This window comes from Enhydra lutris, unplaced genomic scaffold (assembly GCF_002288905.1).
Source record: "Enhydra lutris kenyoni isolate GAN:26980312 unplaced genomic scaffold, ASM228890v2 scaffoldscaffold47, whole genome shotgun sequence".
NCBI lineage: Eukaryota > Metazoa > Chordata > Mammalia > Carnivora > Mustelidae > Enhydra > Enhydra lutris.
The window spans coordinates 10,677,616-10,694,488 of record NW_019154131.1 but is presented as its reverse complement, the minus strand read 5'-3'; the positions used below and the strand labels follow the sequence as shown (position 1 = coordinate 10,694,488).

Genomic DNA, 16,873 nt, shown 5'->3' with positions numbered 1-16,873 from the left:
ACCAACTGAGCCACCCAGGTGACCCGTGTGCTTCTTTCTTTTATTTATTTTTTTTAGAAAGAGAGAGAGCGTGCATGTGATGGGCGTGGGTGGTGGGGGGAGGTGGGGGGAGGGACAGAGGGAGAGAGAGAAGAATCCTAAGCAGACTCCCTGCTAAGTGCCGAACCCAATGCCACGATCTCACGACCTGAGATCATGACTCAAGCTGAAATCAAGAGTTGGATGCTTAACCAACTGAGACGTACAGGGACCCCCAGAAAGTCTTCTTTCAGTCCAACAATTAGAATTCCAGCATTTATGTACTTTAACCCCTTATTCTATATTTGACATGCCCCCTATGACATGAAAGAATTGAAGTGGATTGTTCAAAGGTCACAAATCCAGGTCTCAAGGAGCTAGGAGATGAGACTTTACTCCTATCTGCTTGGAAGTCAGGCTCACTTGGAGCAGCGAGGATCAACCCTGTTTTCACATCGGTTAACAGACAAAAATAAAAATGTATGAAAATGAAATTAAAGTAGTTTTATTGAATCACATAGAAAAATAAAGATATATTCTTATCACTTAGATTTTATTGTTGTTGTTGGAAGAATATCAAGGAGAAAACTTCCACAGCCTTTCACTGAGATAGAATGTTCATGTTAGATCTTATATGCTAAGTAGCAATGCAAAAGTCCTTTTCTTGTTTCTCATCCTGAACTTTCAGTGGGCTGTATCTGGCAGATTGGCTGCTTGTGCCCAGAGGACTCAAGGCGCTTGCGTAATTTAGAGCAGTGGTTCTCAAGGCATGGTTCTTGAATTAGCAGCCCCAGCAGCAGCCAATAGCTGTAGCAACAAGTGGGCCCCACCCCATGCCTACCTAGTCAGAAACTGGGGGTTAGGCCAGTAACTGTGTTTGTATTTAATATTTTATCTATTTATTTATTTGACAGAGAGAGAGACACACACACACAGCGAGAGAGGGAACATAAGCATGGGGAGTGAGAGAGAGAAAAGCAAGCTTCCCGCTGAGTAAGGAGCCCGATGCGGGGCTCAATCCCAGGACCCTGGGATCATGCTGAAGGCAGAAGACTTCTAGACGATTCTGATGCATGCTCAAGTTTGAGAATCAGTGCTTTTGAGATACTTAGAGCTAATTATTACAGTGCTGAGTCAAAACTGATTTCAAAACATATACGTTACTTCCTGTAAGTCTGACCGAGAAGGTTTTATCCGTGATTCCTCTTCTAGGTGAGCATAGGAACTGCTTTGTAATAAACCCAAAGTCCCCAGTCAGAAGTGTTGCAGATACTGGGCCTCAAAGAGGCTATGAGAATAGAACTGAAAATGGTCAAAGATAATTATGGATTTGCCAAACCTATGCATGAAATATAATGGGAAGATTGCTGAAAAAAGATGCTAGTATCCTTCAGAATGCAGAAAACATCTGGACTTGTAAGACAATAAAAGACTCCAGCAATGTGAAGGTTAACTTGCCAGGGGTACCTGGGTGGCTCAGTCAGTTAAGCATCTGCCTTTGGCTCAGGACATGATCCTGGGGTCCTGGGATCAAGCCCCGCATCAGGCTCCCTGCTCAGTGTGGCATCTGCTTCTCCCTCTCCCTCTGCCATTCCCCTGCTTCTGCTCTCTCTCCCTCTCTCTCTCAAATAAATAAATAAAATCTTAAAAAAAAATGCCAGAGGGGCGCCTGGGTGGCTCAGTGGGTTAAGGCCTCTGCCTTCGGCTCGGGTCGTGAATCTAGGGCCCTGGGATCAAGCCCCACGTCAGGCTCTCTGCTCAGCAGGGGGCCTGCTTCCTCATCTCTCTCTCTGCCTGCCTCTCTGCCTACTTGTGATCTCTGTCTGTCAAATAAATAAATAAAATCTTTAAAAAAAAATGCCAGAAAAGAAGGCCCACCATTGCCCAGAGAAAGAGGACTTGTGGGAGGTATCTTCAGTAGAGAAGGTATACACAGGCTGCTAAACTGCTCCAGGTCACCTACTGCAATCCATCACCAACAAGAAGCCATAAGTGCTTTAGCTGGGTAAGTGGATAAGTGTGTAGGAACCCAGAACATCTAATAATACTTTGATCTAAATATGTGTACTTTTAGTCTACAGCCATACCACCCTGAACGCGCCCGATCTCGTCTGATCTCGGAAGCTAAGCAGGGTCGGGCCTGGTTAGCACTTGGATGGGAGATACGTGTACTTTTAGATTTATGTTTGTTTGCATATCACAGAAAACTCAGTGTAATGGTGGGCTAAACAAGATAATAATTGATTTATTGTTCATGTGATATAAATGTAGGCTTGGTAGTCGAGTAATTGTGAGGCAGCTTTCCTGTTATCAGGAATCCAGATTCCTTTTGTCTCTTTGATCCACCATAGTACTTCATGGCTTTCATTCTCAAGGTATTAATTCATGACCCAATATGATGGCTGGAGCTCCAGCCACCACATCTCTTCTAGGCTGTGGGAAGGAGGAAAGGCAGAAGGGGGAAGGGCACATGCCTCTGTTGAGTCATTTCCCTTTAGACAGCTTTCCTGGAAGTTGAATATAATATATTTCATTGGCTGGAAATTAACTATATCAGCCATTCCTAGTTGTAAAGAAGTCCTTAAAAATGTAGTCTTTTAGCTGGGTACTGGGCTGCCTTATATAAAATCAAGTTCTGGGGCGCCTGGGTGACTTGGTGGGTTCAGAGTCTGCCTTCAGCACAGGTCATGATCCCAGGGTCCTGGGATCCAGCCCCACAATGAGCCCACTCCGGTCTCCCTGCTCAGTGGGGGGCCTGCTTCTCCCTCTGCCACTCCCTCTTTCTCTCGCTCTGTCAAATAAATAAATAAGATCTTTAAAAAAATATCAGGCTGTCTTACCGATGGAAATAAGGGAGATTGAACAGCAGGTGGCAATGAGCAGTCTCTGCTGTGGATTCTGGAAAATAAATAGGAAAGTGATTGGAAAGATTTTATATATATATATATGTGTGTGTGTGTGTGTGTGTGTGTGTGTGTGTGTGTATACTCACACACATATACATATATAATTTATAAATATATATTTGTATGTAAATATATATTTACAACAAAGAACTGATAAACAGGGCAAAATGAATGTTGACCCAGCTCCAAATGCCTAGAATAGGGATATTCTTAAGGGAGGATTTCAGTCTCCATCAAATGATGAGGTTTTCCCCCTAGCATTTAAACCTCTCCAGGAGACATGAATTAATCCCTTTAAGGTCACTGAAGGAACTCTAAGTGCTTAGGTCTTGTATAATTTTGGGAAAAAAATGAGTTGGCATTAAAGACAGTTATCATGCCTTGCACATTATCCTAAGAAAAACAGTATTTACTCTTTGGGCTTCATGTAAATTGACATCTGTAATCTCCCTCATTATTATTGGTTCACTCCTTTTTGCAAAGGGTATTATGCCATAGCATTGGCATTACAAGGTCTAAACAAAATTCTTTGAGTACTATGAACTTTTGATACTTTCGTTTGTTCACTCAATAACCTTTTATTAGGTATATGTTAAGTTTTGGGCATTGGGATTTTATTCAAAACACAAAACACAGGGTTCTTTCCCTGATGGAGTTCACGTTATAGTGCATGTGAGGGGTATGGGTGTTGAGAGACACAGACCACGGACATGAAAACAAATGAACAAGATATTTCAAAAACGAAAAAGTCCTGTGAAGGCAGGAGGAGGACATGGAAGCATGTAATTGGGAGGGAAAGGCTATGTTAGAGGGGAAAGTTCTTCTTGAGGAGCTAAGATATGAATGTGAGACAAAGCCATTGACAAATGCAGAATTTACAATGAGCCCTTATTTCATGGATACAAGCATCTAAAAATTTTCGTTTCTAAATGGAAATCCATTCTCTCTCCCACTACACAAATGATGAAGATGCAATTTTTATTTAAATCATGTATCAACAAAAAACCCTACGTCAGCTAAGGATAACAGGTTAAGGAATACTGAAGATAAGATTGTGAGCAGTATTAGAATTATTTTGAAATCCAAACAGAACCCAGTAAGTGTGCCTTCAAAATTAAAAAAAAAAAAAGAAAAGAAAAAAAAGTGAGGCACTTTCTCTTGCTTAATCCCTATGTTAGTTAATTTTGGGAAATTAAATATTTGAGTGATCTCACTTGACTGTTAAGTATACAGTGTTATCAGCAAACTGGCAATGAATTCGGTTGCAAAAATGAATCCATTCTAATTGTTTTTGAAAAAAGCTATTTTATATTTGTGATTCATGATCTTGCAAAATCATATGTGTGCAGAGAAAACTGGCGTCTGCCAGGAGCAAAGCAAATTTGATTAGATATTCCAGTGGCTAGAATATACACATTTAGTGTTTTATAATTAACTTCCTTAGAAATACGAATGTTGTTTACCTAGTGACATGAATTTAAGACGTACAGAGCTTCGGATTTGATCTCTGATATTAAAAAAAATTCCACTGGTGGGACTCAGTTGGTTAAGGGGCTGCCTTCAGCTTAGTGGCTCAGTTGGTTAAGGGGCTGCCTTCAGCTTAGGTTGTGATCCCAGGGTCCCACATCAGGCTCTTTGCTCAGGTGGGAGTCTGCTTCTCCCTCTGACTGCCTCTCCCACTCCTTGTACTCTTTCTCTGACAAATAAATAAATAAAATCTTAAAACAAAAAAATAAAAAAAACCTCATCAGACTTTATCTATAAAATAGATTCCTGAAAAATTCCTGAAACATCATCTTGCCACTAATTAGAGCCAACTTCTTTTGTATCTCTTCAAAATTTGAGATGAAATTTGTAAGACAAAAACAAAGCATACAGGAAAGGGAGAAGCCGCCAATAAAGATGGTTTCACGACAAAAAGATGTGATATTAACTTAGAAATCAATGAATTTAAAAAGTGGCATCATGTGTGAGTAATACAGAGTTGAATCTGGACCAGGCAGGAAATCTAGCCTCAGAAAATGAAGCATAAACAGAAAAAGAGGTGGAAGGGAGGAGGAACGGAAATTTTCGGGGGTATTGGAATTAAAAGACCTTTAGTTCCCTTCTAGCCCTATATACTTGATTCTAAGAGCATCCAAAGAATGTGTTAACCAGTGAAAAAAACGGCCTTATTGAGATATTATATAGATAACCATAAAATGCACCCATAAGCATACAATTCAATGATTTGTAGAAAATTCACAGAGTTTTGCAACCATCACAACAATCTAACATTTTTTCATGTTGTTTATGGGATAGAAACTGCTTTATTTTTCTTCTATAAAGTTACATAGTGATTTGTTAAAATCTTAAAGCAAGTTTCAAGGATGCAAAGGGGATTCATTGACAATGTGTGTAATAGACATGTGTAGGCGGTTGGTCTACTGAATCAAATAAGGAGAAAGAGAGGCAGAGTTGCTGGAAGCAGGACAGAACAAGGGTTGCCAGCCACCCCTTATAGTCAGACTGCTGGAGTTCAGATTCAGGCATCCTTATTTACTTTAAGCTGTCTAACTTCAAACAAGTTACTTGAACTCTCTGAGCCCCAGTATACTGATAATAGTAACTACTTCAGGGGTTTATGAAGGATAAATGAGATAATATGTATGTGGTGCTCAACATAGTCCTGACACATAGTAAGTACTCAATAAATCTTAGCTATGTTTATAATTACCACTGGATGACCATTAAATAGATTTTCATGAGCCAGACACAAAAGACCACATGCTCTCTGATTCAATTTATGTGAAATTCTAGAAAAGGCAAAACGATGGTGATAGAAAGTAGACCAGCGTTTGACAGAGGCAAGGGACTGGTGGTAGGTAATTGATAGCAAAGGGGCACAGGGAACTTTTGAGGGTCCTCTATATTATGACTGGGATGGTGTTTTGTAAACATTTGTCATGGAATTACACACTTACACTCAGTGAATTTTATTTGGGTAAAATAGAGAGGACAAAAAAATGCCTCAACCCTAAAAAATAAAGCTCTTAATTTCCTAGTTGGATTGTGTGATTATTTCACATGTTAGAAGCAAGAATAAATTTCTGGGGGAACCGGAGCGGCTTAGTCAGATAAGCGGGGGACTCTTGATTACCGCTTAGGTCGACACCGAGCCCCGCCCCCATCCCTGCCGGTCGTGGAGTCTGCTTAAGAGTCTGTCTCTCTCTCCCTCTGCTCCTCTCACTCTCTCTCAAAAACTTAATTTTTTTTTTTAAAGAATAAATTTCTAAAGTCAGTCAACAAATACTTGTTGAGTACCTACTATGTGCAAGGCACTGTTCCAGGTGCTGGGGATAAAGCCTTAAAGAGGACAGCATCTCTCTACCTTCACAGAGCGTGCAGTTCAAACACGAATTAGATACGTATGTTTGGGGTTACAAGAGAGGTCAGTATGGGATGCTATGGGGGGACACAACCGTGACAGGGGAGTGCGGGGAGGGGTAGAGGAGCTCCAAGTTGTATAAATATCTGTCCCGTGGATTTTCTTTTATTTTTGAAACATACACAGAAGCAAACAGCGTATCTCTATCTGACATGGTGTTGGGGGACATGGCGTGACGGAGGCTTCTGGGTGACAGGTGATCCTGAGGGACCCAGGGCTGCCCTCTGGTCCCACTCTCTGTGCGACGGGGTGTCCACCTGGAGAGGGAAGCGGACTGGCACTGGCCCAAGGACCAGGTAGGTGCTTCCACTCGCCTGAGGGGTAGCGTGGCCTGACCTTGAGCTCGTCAACCCGGCGTTCTCTTGGCTGCAGGGTAGCACAAGCCCTCGCACTGCGCACGAAACCAGTCCCCTCAAGTACTCTCTCAGAAGGAGGGCCAAAGTCCCGGCCCGGGAGTTGACTCCTTCCAGGAGATGACCCCGCCCACTGCTGACCCCGCCCACATGGGGGTCCGAGGCAGATGCCGGCAGGGGACGGAGACGCGTTGCGGGAACCTGGTTGGCTCTTCAGTTTGAGCCGCGTGGGAGGGCGGGGCGAGGCCGGCGGGGGGGGCGGAGCTTGCGGCCAGGCGGGCAGCTCCGCGCCCGCTGGGGAAATGGATGCTCTGCGGGTCCGCGGGCGCCGGGGGCGGGGAAAGCACTCGCCCGGCTGCGCGCTGGCCCCGCCCGGGCCCCGGCCGGAGCGCGGGGCCGCCCCCTTCCTCTCTCACTGGCGCTGGCTGAGCCGGGAGCCGAGAAACGGAGCCGGTCCTGAGCTCCCTGTTTGGTTTTTGGGTGGCGGCAGTCTGAGGAGGAACATGGCGCTCGTAGGCAACGGAGCCGACCTGGAGGCGGACGAGGTACTGGCTGGTGGGGGTGCGGGCACTGTCTCTGGAGTCCCGGAGGGATGAGCGAGCCGATCAGGGACGACCAAGGTCCCGCCCCCTTGGTCCCCAGTTCGGGACAGGCAGCCTCCCCTCGGAGGTAGGGGCAAGGGCAGGGGCTGCGGGTGGGGGCACCCGGCCTGGGAGGTCTGTCCCGACGCGAGCGTGAAGGGCGCTCGGAGCGGAGGCGCTGCGGAGGTTCGGGGCGCCGCCGCCGTGGGGTCGTGGCGATAAAAGACACCACGTCGGGACTGCGGGTGGATGGGTGCGAGCGCGCGGGAGCGCGGGACGGAGCACTGCACTGTTCTGAGCTTCTTCAGGAGCGCCGGGCTTTTTGAGGTCTGACCCTGAGGTCCCGACACTGGCCCTCTGCGGTGTGTGGACTATCACTTCTATGGAAGTTTCCAGGTGGTTGAACCGAAGGGCTTACAGTTGGTGACAGGAGGGGGCTAGCCGGGGTGTCTGCACGAGCGGGCGGGGCAGGGGCTGCAGAGCGGGCTGAAGAGCTGCGGGACTGGAGCAGCAGCCCGGGAATTGGTGCTTTCTCCTCCGTCCGCAGAGCACAGGCCTTTCTCACGCAGGTCCGCAGTGTCGGTGGTGGACGGAGGTGGGGGGAGGCGCTTGGAGAACCGACTCCGGCCTCCTGACTTCTCAACTGCATTTAAGTAATTAGTCACTTCCTCCAGCGGCCGGCGCGCGGGGTCTGAGCACCCTCGGGAGCGCGCGCTGGACCTGTTGATTATTGACTGTTCCTTTCAGCACTTGGCAGCTCTGGAGAGACGCTCCCTCTTGCGCTGGAAGTTGAGGCCGGCCCCAGGAGCGGCCGCCGCAGCGCCCACAGTTGCTGCTGCTGCCATTTTACCTGACTTGAATTTTACAAGTCGCTGCTGGAGGTGGTTTAGTTTCAAATGATGCAATAGTGGAAGATCTGGAGGAGGCGGGTTAAGATTCCTGTCCATCTCTTTAATGTTGGGAAACTCCTGACAACGAATACTGTCTTTTCAATGTAGCCCTTAAAATAAAAGCGAAACAAAAACCAAACGACAGCTCCTTTACTCGATTGACAGGCAAGAGGGCAAGTCAGGCTGTTTAAAACCTTACAGCCCGTCCCTTGCAATGAGGACCCCAACACCACAAACCAATGAACTTGAGCTTGCTAAGTTGCATCTTTTTATTGTTGAAACTTTTACACTACACGTGAAGGCAAATGATGAAATAGCGTATTTGTTGCTATTTTCATCCATGGCAACCTTTCTTTATAACTTTAGCCTGTCCTTTGGTATGGCCTGGAGGCTTCTGTTTTTCTTTCTTCCTGTCTTAGTTCTTTTCTATAATCGAGGTAGAAAAACTAATCGTGCTTTGACTGTACATACCCTCCTTTCCTCAAAAGTTTTTATGGCTGTCTGTTGTATATTAAATTAAGTATTTATATGTCTGGCATGCAAGGCTCTCTACAGTATGATTTCAGTTTGATGTTCCAGCCCGTGCCCAGCTGCTTCCCTATGTACAATAAGTTAGTCTAATCAGTGTTATGCTGGTATTACAAAGGAGGAAACAAGACTGGCAGTACATAGTAAATGTGGATTAAAATTTTTGAATCCCTAGTCTGCTTGTCTAAAAAGATTTGGCACTCTTAGGGCTATATAATGTCAGGGCATTGTTGAGTGAGAAAGGGGTTGCTATGAATGCTTGGACAATAGATGTAAACTGGGACTGTCCTGGGCATATTCAGACCTATGGCCACCCTAGCCATACCCACTGTCTGCAAGATGAGCTGAAGCGTTGAGAGGCATTAGCTAGGGAGAAAGACTCTAGGTCTGTGGAGCAAGTTAGGTTTTAAACAGCAGAGAGCTTGGCACACAGATTCTTGGTAAATATTCATTTGCTGAGTGAATGAATAGAAGCATAAGTGATGTTGCTTAGTGACTTCTTAGTGTTTGCTATATCTTTCATTTATTAAATTCAGTAACTGTTAGGTTCCTGTTACATGTAAGGTACTGCATTGGTCCTAGGAGATGAGCAAAGTACAAACAGAATATTTTGTTCATGCCAAATTCTCTTTTGTCCCTCCGTGGTATGCCATTTCTATTGGTAGAAATTTCACAAACATTTATTGAACATTTGCTCTGTACCGAAACATTTGCTCTTTGTAGGTGTTTTGGAAAGAGAAGACATGGTTTTAGCTTTCTAGGATTCTCTGGCTAGGTAAGGAGATATGACACGTGTACAAGAACTCTAGAGGAGAGCCCAAGGCAGGGTAAGCACGTACCATGTACTGCACTGTGGACTCGGTACTCTTGACTTATTTGTAGAAAGTCGTTAATCTTTCAGTGGGCTGAAGCACTGCACCTTGAGTGAATAAGGCCCAGTTTGTCGGTTTCACTGGGCATGTGAGTCTAAAATGGCTTATTTCAGCTGGGGAACTTTATAAACACTTAGTATACACTTGATGGTCTTTGTGGCCATTATTTTATATGCTAGGGAAGTAGAAGTGACAAAGCAGTGTTAGCTGGAAAAGTAGTAGACTAGGGATTAAATGAACCAGGCGTTCTGTCACTAGTTTGTCTAGTAGCCATTTATTCATGGTATGTGCAAACACCTGCCTGCAGGTAGAACAGTGAACCTGACAGAGCAGGTCTCTGTCTATAACTAGTGATTTAATTGAGCAAGTCTCTCATTCTCTTAGGGTTCTCTTAAGTTTCCTCATTTGAAGAAGGAGAGGCTGGATGAGCCTTAAATGTTCTTCCAGTTCTAGAAGTCTATGCTTTTGGGGGGGGGGGCTTCTTTTTGGGAGAAAAGCTAATACTATGGCAGTTCCTTCTCTTCAGAGTTTCTAAGGACATGAGAGTCATAGAGGAGCTGTCACAGTAGCTGGTAGAGGGGGTGCTTTCCTGGGTCAACTGATGTTTGTTGTTGTTTTGTTTTTATTTTTTTCCTGTTTAGTTGCTAGGAGGATACATATGGGAACATAGAAGGTAGGGCTTGCAACCTCAAGGGTGGCAAGGGAGGGAGGCAGAAACATCTTAGATATTGCAGTGATTTTGTAGCCCTTCAGAGCTTGGTCAGCAATATCTTATTAACATTAAAAATTTCTCTCATTGAGTTTTCTAGGGGATTATGTATGCAATGTTGACATCGGGTTCTTGGGAGATATGCACAATGTATGCAAGGTCAATACTATAAGTCTAGGGCAAATAGATGGCTAGGACTGAAGGACTTCCTATCAGTTACTGGATCTTGAAGTCATCTCTTTCTTGGTGACCTCCTCATATGTGCAGGCTGCCCGTTGGCTGCCTTGTGGATGTTGCTTTTGTTTGGCCCTGAGTGTTTTTGTGTGTGACTTGGTATTTGAGAATTAAATAGGAATAGTTTATATTTTATTATTTAATCCTATTATTCAGTCCACGTACAATTAAGTACGGAAAAGAGAAAATATTGATAGGATGTGAATATCTAGCAGCTATTTAAGTTAAAAATTGTGTTCTCATATGAAACAAAAGTTAAGTTCACTAAAAGTAACTTTTTAAATTTTTATTTATTTATCTACGTAATTTCTACATCTCATGTGGGGCATGAACTCACAACCACCAGATCAGGAGTTGCATGCTCTCCCAACTGAGCTAGCCAGGCACCCCAAAAAATAACTTTTTAAAAAAATAAGAATTTTTTTGAGCCCAACGTGGGGAGCTGAGATCAAGAGTTGGATGCCTAATCAAATGAGCCACCTAGGTGTCTCTAAAATATAACTTTTAAGAAGATAATTTTTCAGTTGTTTTACCTTTGCTGGAAAAATAGCAGTGTTGAATGTCTTTTAAAAATTTGGTTACATTGCTGTTGTTATATAGAAATGGGAAAGTTGCCTGTGTAATTTGATACATTACATTAAAAGCTACTCAGCAAATATAAAGTTAAATGGTAGTAGTTTAAAATTTTTTTTTTTTTTTTTTTAAAGATTTTATCCACTTATTTGACAGAGAGAGATCACAAGCAGGCAGAGAGAGAGGAGAGGAAGCAGGCTCCCTGCTGAGCAGAGAGCCCGATGCGGGGCTCGATCCCAGGACCCTGAGATCATGACCTGAGCCGAAGGCAGCGGCTTAACCCACTGAGCCAGCCAGGCGCCCCAGTTTAAAATTTTTTAATTTAACTTAAAATATTTATTGTTATTCCAAATCATTATTTAATAAAAAGAATAAACTTTAAGCTTGCCCTTTAATTTATTTATTTATTTTTATTATTTTTTTTAAAGATTTTATTTACTTGACACAGAGAGAGAGATCACAAGTAGGCAGAGAGGCAGGCAGAGAGAGAGGGGGAAGCAGGCTCCCCACCAAGCAGAGAGCCCGATGCGGGGCTCGATCCCAGGACACTGGGATCATGACCGGAGCCGAAGGCAGAGGCTTAACCCACTGAGCCACCCAGGAGCCCCTAAGCTTGCCCTTTTAATGTATAAAGCACATATATATATCTCTCAGTGCTTTTAAAATTTCATGGTACGTGTGGTTAGGGAAAAATGTCTAATAAGGCTCCTTAGAGGGCAATAATGAAAAAAGTTGAGAAACACTGAGTTGGAGAAAGAAATACCTCATGTGGCAGATGCTTTCATGGTCTGCCTTTTTGGCCCAGGATTTAAAAATTTTTATTATTTTAATTTAATTTTTTTGGCTGTGGATTCTTCTTAGATCTATTTTTTTTTAAAGATTTTATTTATTTATTTGATAGAGAGAGACAGCGAGAGAGGGAACATAGGCAGAGGAAGCGGGAGAGGAAGAAGCAGACTTTCTGCCTAGGAGGGAGCCCGATGCAGGGCTCGATCCCAGAATCCTGGGATCATGACCTGAGCTGGAGGCAGACGCTTAATGACTGAACCACCCAGGTGTCCCTAGATCTAATTTTTTCTTTAAAAGATTTTATTTATTTGAGAGAGAGAGAGTGCAAGTGTGTGCAAGCACACACAAGCAGGGACAGGGCAACAGGTGGCTGGGGGGCGGGGGGGCGCAGAGGGAGAGCAAAAGGGACAAGCAGATGCCCTGCTGCCCTGCTGAGCATGGAGCCCGACTTGGTCTCAATCCTAGGACCCTGAGATCATGACCTGAGCTGAAATCAGGCACCCCCGATCTAATTCTAATTTAGAAAATTTATCCATTGGAATTTAAGATGAAGTTTAGATAAGATTGATTGCTGTAATTTATTTTTTTAAAATTTATTTATTTATTTATTTGACGAGAGAGAGTGCGAGAGAGCACGAGCAGGCAAGCAAGCACAAGCAGGCAGAGGGGCAGAGGGAGAGGGAGAAGCACGCTTTCTGGTGAGCAGGGAGCCAACTCGGGACTTGATACCAGGAGCCTGGGATCATGACCTGAGCTGAAGGCAGACGCTCAACTGACTGAGCCACCCAGGCGTCCTGATTGCTACCATTTTTTTAAGAATCAGATTTGTTCTTTCATTCCACCACAGTTCATTGAGCGCCTGACAGGTGCTAACAGTCGGTAGATGCTGGAAGTACACACTCAGTGCACACTAAGATAAGACAGCATAACTGCCCTTGAGGAACATATACTCTAGCAAAAGATCCAGTTATACAAGTAACTAGTTCTATCTTTGGGTCAAAGTAGGTTTTAGGTAGAAGGGCCGTGTAATTTATCATCCATAGCTGGCCCATACGAGAGTAAATGGATGCTTTCAGTAATTACCCTAGGACAACGGGTGCAACACAAAGATGTCACCCTCGTTTAGGGGCTGGCGGGGACTTTAAGGAAGAGGTGATATTTGAATGGTGAGCAGGCTTCTGCTGGACAGAGCACAGGACACGGCTCTGGCTTGGTGGAAGTTGAGGTGGGTGAGGATGAGAGCACACCTGGGGTCAGCAGGAAGGGAGGGCCGGTGAAGGCTGAGACTGCGAAGTCCAGCTTGGATCATGTGGCACAGGGTCTGGAACATCATGCTAAGGAGTTTGGGTTAAATCTCCTAAAAAATGGCAATCTGGGAGGGTTTTTAGCTAGGCAAGTGGGGTAAGGTTATTAATTTTAGGAAGATAAATGTGATGAGGTTGATGCAGCCAGATTGTGGAGGTGGCAGCTGGAAGGGAAAGTGGCTGTTGCAACAGTTAATGTAGGAGGCGGTGAGGACTGAAGTGGGGCAGAGGCCGCAGCCTTCCAGAGACGAGGCTCGACGTGAGGGAGGACTTCGAGGAGGACGGGCTTGGGGGCCTTTTCCCCAGTTGGAGGGTTGGTGGATGGGGAGGGGTGGGGAGCTGCTTAGTAATAATTCTGGGTTCCTTGTGTGGCTGGGTGTGGTGCTAACACAGGAGGAGTAGGTGCAGAGGGTGGGGGAGGACCTTGCATGCAATATGCTCCCCTTCGTGGCTCACTGTGACTTCCCTTACCAAGGGGAACACGCTCTGTTTATAAAGGCATGAGTTTGGGCCAGGTTAAGAAAGCGTGTTTGTAAATTGGTTCCACAGGTCAGTGGGAGGAAAAAAAATAGCATCAGTGTATACCATCAGCCTCTCACTCCTGCTCAGGTTAACCAACAGGCAGTTTTCCTGAGATGGTCGTTCTTGAGTCTCCTGAGATGCCATCTATCCTCGGAATGCCACCTTCTCAGGGAAGCTTGCCTTCAGTTTCTCTTCCCCTTCCCTTCGTACTTGGATACTCTCTTCCTTCCTTTCAAGTCCAGTAGCAGCGGTATACTCTCTCTCGAGGCAGATCTCAGATCTTCCTGGCGTTAGCTATTTACCTTCTTATCTTAGTTCCGTGCCCAGGGGTGCTGTTACTAATTATCCACAGTGCGAATCTGATATCCTGAATTCTGTGATGCTCATGGTTTCCACCTAACCGTCTGTTGACATCTCCCCAGCCCCAAGTCTTGGGTGCCCCAGTGGCCTTCTCACATGGGTCTCCTGGAGTCACTGTGTGCTCACTTTCCAGAAGATGAATACATGGAGACTGCGCAGGGGCTCATGAGGCTTCCTGGGGAAAGCTTTCTGCTGGTGCCTGACTGTGTCGGAGCTCTTCTTCCACTCACATGCTTAGTGGATATTGGTCATACACCCTCGCCGGTTGGCTGTGTTGGTTCGGGCATCACACCTCTCCAAAGGTATTTTTCGGGTGTTGGATGCCTGGCAGTTCATGACGCGGTATGTAGTAAGTGCTTCTTTGCCTAGATCTGTGGACGTGTCCCCTTGGTAAGGCTGATATTATGCTGACATGTGTGTGTATATGTACACACACACACACACACACACACACATCTATATCTCCTACATATTTTAAAATATTTTATTTATTAAGATTTTTATTTATTTATTTGAGAGAGAAGGAGAGAGCGAGAGAGCACAAGCAGACAGAGGGGCAGAGGAAGAGGGAGAAGCAGGCTCCCCACCAAGCAGAGAGCCTGATGCAGGACTTGATCCCAGGACCCTGGGATCATGACCTGAGCCCAAGGCAGACACCTGACTGGGCCGCCCAGCTGCCCCTAAAGTATTTTAATGAAATAATGCCACATACATGTATTTGTTGGGTCTGATTGCAACTAGTAAATAAGAATTATTCAGTCTAATTTAATGTGTTGGATATTGTGTTAGGTGCTGTAGGGGCAAACACAGCTCCAGCTCTAAGTTAAGATCTAGTGGGGAATGGGAGCCAGTGTGTGGACAAATGGACGTAATACTCGGTGCTGAGAACCGTAGAGGAGGGAGACCAGGGTGTTTTGGGAACACAGAGGGGGGCACTGCATCTGAGGGAGGGGATTGGTAGTCAGGGATGGTTTCCTGGAGGAGGCCAATTCTCAGAAAATCTGGATCTTACAGGATGAATAGGGGTTGGCTATGTAGGAGAGAAGTTGGGAACGAGGGGAACTCTTGAAGTGTGTCCCAAGGAGAGGGAACGATGGCATAAAATATAGAGGTGGGGGGGAGTTGGTGGTGCTCTGGGTGTCAGGGATGGAGTCTGGAAGGGTAGGAAGGGCCGTCCAAGTCTGCCATGTGTGCACTTAAGGGTTTAAGCTGAGGAGAGGTGTGGAGAGATCAGCCAGTGGCTGGGGTCTTTCTCTGGCAGCGTATGCAAGCTGATGGGAGGGACACGGGACCCAAGGTGGGGAGGCAAGTGTGTTCCAGTGTTTTGTTTGTCCAATGACTGTTACAGCCCACTGGAGGCCGACCATATGCCAGGGTAGCTAAGCAGTGGGATAACTTGATGGGTACGATACAGACCAGATGCTTAGGAATACAGACACACACACACAACTCTGACCTGAAGGAGGGGGGAGTCCAGACAGCATAAGCACCCTGGCGCTCCTAGGAAGGAGCAGTCATCAGGACAGTCATCAGGACAACGTGGGGACGGCATGCCCCCACCCGCAAGTCAGCTGACTCGGCTTCCTGATCAAGTTTTTGTGTGATTTAGTGCTACCCAGCTGTGTGACTTAGAGCAAGTCCCTTAAGCCTTTTGGGCTTCGGTTTCCTCATGGGTAATGGAAAGAGTGGGCACTGACCATCTGTTTCTGAGGTTCTTTTGAACTTTGACATCTGTGATCTAGACAGTGGCTTTTGATCTGGATGGTGGGGGTGGATTTCAGCAGGAGGCAGTGGAATGGTTCACACCTTTATTCCTTCAAGCAGAGGGAGCAGCAGAGGAAACATGCTCAGGCACAGACGAAGCATGACGGAGGCCATTGCGCCGAAGCAGAGGGTGTGTGAGAGCTGTGGCTGAGGTAGGGGAGTCATAGGTAGCAGGTTCTGATAGACCTTCGGTGCTCAGCTAAGGAGCCTGGCTTTGGTTTTTTTCTAATTTCTTTTTTGACACATGTATCCTTTTGTATTTGGGAAAGGTCTTTCCTTCTCTTTTTTCCCTTCCTTCCTTCCTTCCTTCCCCTCTCTTTCTCTTTCTTTTTCCCTTTCTCTGTCTGTCTCTCTCTCCCTTCCGGTAAAGGAAGTAATGATGATTCTATGATTCTGTTTTAGTTTCCCTTTCTCCTTTCCCAATTCATTTCTGAAATTTTAAACTAATGTCTGTCAACTGCAATGCAGTGGTTAAGGAGGCAGACAAGTCAGACGAGCCTCAGTAATTCCTTAGGCTTATGTTTCATCACATAGATTCTTACAAAGTTCTGAGATGCAGAACCACATGACCCACCACTCTGTTGTGGTCAGCGGGACCAGTCCGGGTTTCTCTGGGGGTCTCCTTAGTCCTTTTCTCCCTCCCCGCTTCCCTAGACCACTCTGTCCCAGTTCTGGGGGTCCTGGTCTCTTTTCAGTTCATCAGCCACAGGTCCTTATATTCAGAACTAAAGGAAACAAACCTCAGATTCTCGCATTGTTTGTCAGGCCAAATGGGGTGTGATCTGTTCAAAAGGAGGTGGGTAGGACAGAAGACTGAGTGGGAGATTCCTGAAGAGAGGGGAGTGGGGCCTGACTCCAAAACCTCTCCCGGAAGCACTCATGATTCATCATCTGTGCAGAATCATTGACGGGTGCTCATTGCCCAAGAGCAGCCGTTCCCTGTGCAGAGTGGTATTGAGCTTCTGAAGAGGGCCAGCTTGGGTTCAGATCCTGGCTTCCCGTTTGCTGTGTGACCCGGCATGCTATTGAACCTGTCTGATGCT

General features: G+C 45.5%; 1 protein-coding gene across 1 annotated transcript in view; it reads left to right on the top strand.

Annotated features, from left to right (window-relative positions):
* Positions 1 to 7,102: 7,102 nt before the first annotated feature.
* Positions 7,103 to 16,873, top strand: part of LOC111156596 (tetratricopeptide repeat domain 39B) — a 126,384-nt gene continuing 116,613 nt past the window's right edge. The window contains exon 1 of the mRNA XM_022517584.1: positions 7,103 to 7,249. Within this exon, the coding sequence (XP_022373292.1) occupies positions 7,208 to 7,249 (42 nt within the window). The 5' untranslated portion in view covers positions 7,103 to 7,207. The remainder of the gene's footprint in view (positions 7,250 to 16,873) is intronic.